The sequence below is a fragment of the Emiliania huxleyi genome (genome assembly GCF_000372725.1).
Source record: "Emiliania huxleyi CCMP1516 unplaced genomic scaffold EMIHUscaffold_222, whole genome shotgun sequence".
Classification (NCBI taxonomy): Eukaryota; Haptophyta; order Isochrysidales; family Noelaerhabdaceae; genus Emiliania; species Emiliania huxleyi.
Genome location: NW_005200401.1, coordinates 13,453 through 16,234, shown reverse-complemented (window position 1 = coordinate 16,234; position 2,782 = coordinate 13,453). Strand labels below are relative to the sequence as shown.

General features: G+C 71.3%; 1 protein-coding gene across 1 annotated transcript in view; it reads right to left on the bottom strand.

Moving 5' to 3' along the window:
* The window catches only part of EMIHUDRAFT_114511 (hypothetical protein), a gene marked incomplete at both ends in the record, with an annotated part of 21,497 nt that extends 19,125 nt beyond the window's left edge, over positions 1–2,372 (bottom strand). The window contains 3 exons of the mRNA XM_005779928.1: positions 61–497; positions 724–1,151; positions 1,493–2,372. Coding sequence (XP_005779985.1) covers positions 61–497; positions 724–1,151; positions 1,493–2,372 — 1,745 coding nt within the window. The remainder of the gene's footprint in view (positions 1–60; positions 498–723; positions 1,152–1,492) is intronic.
* Between the last annotated feature and the right edge of the window lie 410 nt (positions 2,373–2,782).

Below are 2,782 nucleotides of genomic sequence, written 5' to 3'. Positions count from 1 at the left end.
CGGCCCTCGTTGAGGGCAGAGGTGAGGCGGCAGAGCCAGTAGGGAAGGAGGTCAGCCCACCTGCACGCGCTGACGCGCAGTGGCCTCGCGTGGTCGTCCTCCTCGCAATCGCACGCGAGGGACTGCTCAAAGACGAGGACGTTGATGTGCAGCCCGGCGGCTGGCGAGTCGGCGAGGGAGGAGCAGACGAAGACGTCGGCGCGGATGGTGGGCATGTAGTAGAGTCCCTCGACCACCTCGCTCACGCTGCTCCGCCCCATCACACGCACCACCACCTCGTGCAGCAGCTCGCTCCAGAAGAGCGCGCCGTACCGCTGCGCGCGCGGCGGCGCGGCGGCGTGCGCCGCCGGCCCTTCGTCGCCGAGCGGCGTGAGGATGCGGAGGCTGGGCGCGCCGGCGACCCCGAGCGGCACGACCGTGCAGCGCTGCTCCGCACTGCGCACCAGCTTGCGCTCGAGCACCTTGCGCTGGGCGAGCACGGCCTCGCGCGAGCTGGCCTATTCACAGCTGTAGGTGTGAAGAGGCGCTGTTCACAGCTGGGCGAGCACGGCCTGCGCGAGCTGGCCGGCGTGCCGCCGCCGGGGAGGACGAGGCGGAGGATGGGCGTGGCGGTGCTCTCCACAAAGTGATCCATCTCGAGCACCTGCAGCGGCAACGTGACGCGCTCTCACGGCAGTCGCCTCGCCTCCCTGCGCCTCCGCGGCCCCCGCGTCTCCGCCGCACCCGCTGGCCGCCGACGCGGGCCATGTTTGCGATGCGGCTCCCGACGGCCGCCGTCTCGTAGGCGACCGGAATCGCCTTGGCGTCGGAGCCGAGCGGAGGCGCCTTGACCTGCACCTGCCGCCCCTCGCCGCCGCCGCCGCCGGAGCGCGCGCTGCGCGTCGGGTCGATGAAGACGGAGCGCTCGAACGCGCCGCCCACGCCGTCGTCATACAGCGCCGCGTCGGCTCGGACGTCGGGGTTCACACGCGCGTTGCCGTCGCTCCGCTCACGCGACCGGAGCTCGCTCTGCACCAGCCGCTCCAGCGCGCCGTCGCCCAGCTGCGCCCGCACGTCCTCCACCGCCAGCACGTCCACCAGTGGCTTCTGCGCCGGCCCGCGCGGCTTGTGGGCCTTGCGTGACGCGTGCTGCGGCAGGCCGACCCGCTCGCCTACGGGACGTGTCTCGGACATGTCGCAGACGTGTCAGGGGGCGGGGGAGGAGACGCCGGTCTCCGCTCGCCGCCAAAGGCGCCCTGGTTGGCGCTCGGGACGCTGAACTCGTTACCGCTTCCGGAAGGCGCGGCAGCAGAGGCGCGGCCGGCCAGCGTCGCGCCTCCTAGCGGCGGCGGCGGCGGCGGCGGCGGCGGCGGCGGCGGAGGGGCCGGTGACGTCGCCGGCGAAGGAGGAGGCAACATGGCCGGGGTGGGCGCTGCGCGCTCTCGGCCTCTCTCCTTGTCCCTCTCCCTCTCCCTCTCCCTCTCCCTCTCCCTCTCCCGCTCTCGGTCGCCACCCGCCTCTGCGTGCACAGGCTCTCCAGCGCCGCCGTCGACCAGTCGGCAGAGATGCCGGCGTGCGAGGGAGGCTGGCAGCGAGAGGGACCGCTCGACGGTGGTCCCGTCCGCCAGCCGGAGAGAGACGGCCAGCCGAACCTGCCCGCCGCCCGTGCTCGCCAGGAACTCGTCCATTGTCTGCGGCGGCTTGACTGGGCGCGGGCGCGGCTGCTCGCAGGCGGCGCAGGCAGCCTCGCCGGGACGGTTCTCGAGAGTGCATGCCGGACACGTCCACATCTCGGACGGGCCCTCGGTCCTGCTCTCAGCGACCAACTCCTCGAGCAGCTCGTTGATCACGCCGTCCACATCATCGCCATGCCGCGCAATACGGAGGCGGAGGTCGGCGTCCGACAAGCCGTCACCGACGACCGCACGGACGGCCTGTAGCTGCTCGAGCTTTGCAGACGGCTGCCGCGCCGCGATCGGGTTGCCTGAGAGGTCGTATACTGTGGGCTGCGGCTGCGGTGGCTGCTGCTGCGGCATACTGCTACTGCTGCTGACTGCGACGCCACGCCGCCGAGCCATCTGCTGCTGCTGCGGTGGCTGCTGCTGCTGCTGCGGAGGCTGGAAAGCTGGCGCGCCTGGGTATGGCGTGGCGGCGGCGGTGAAGCCAGCCTCGCGCAGCCGCTCCGCTCGCTCGAGCGCGCGCGTCGCACTCACGCGGAGCAGCGCCTTGACAGTCGGGTCGCTCTCCTCCGACAGAGATCCGAGGAGCGACTCGGCCGCCTGCTCGTAGAGCGCCCTCGCAAGAGCCGCGTCGCCGCCCGCGTCGGCCGCCTCGGCAGAGGCGAGAATGTCGTTTCCGGGCGCCTTGTGGCGTCGTCGGCCCCAGCCGAACATGGCTCATGGATGGGGTTGTCTCTCTCGAGGTCTCCAGGTTGTTTCCTTTATACTGAGCACTTGAGCACTTGACCCGCCAGAAAAACGGTATGGCGGTGGAGTGCTCTCTACTGCCGCGGCGCCCCTGTCGGTTCGGAGGCGCCCGGCGGCCGCGCACTTGGTGCCGACGTCGACCAGCTGCTCTCGCGGCGCCGAGACGTGCGGCTTTGGTCACGTCACGCGCGCTGCGAGGTGTCTGGCATGTTGGCGCTTGGCAAAGACGCCAGGAAGCTCGCCTTCCTTGCCTGCGGCCGCGGGCGTGCGCGTCTGAACCACACGTGTCCCTCCATTCACACTCTCCCAGTCCTTCCTGGTTTAGTGCCCGCCTTCTCCGCCCGTCGTGCTGAGTTGGTCGCACCTTCGTGATTCTT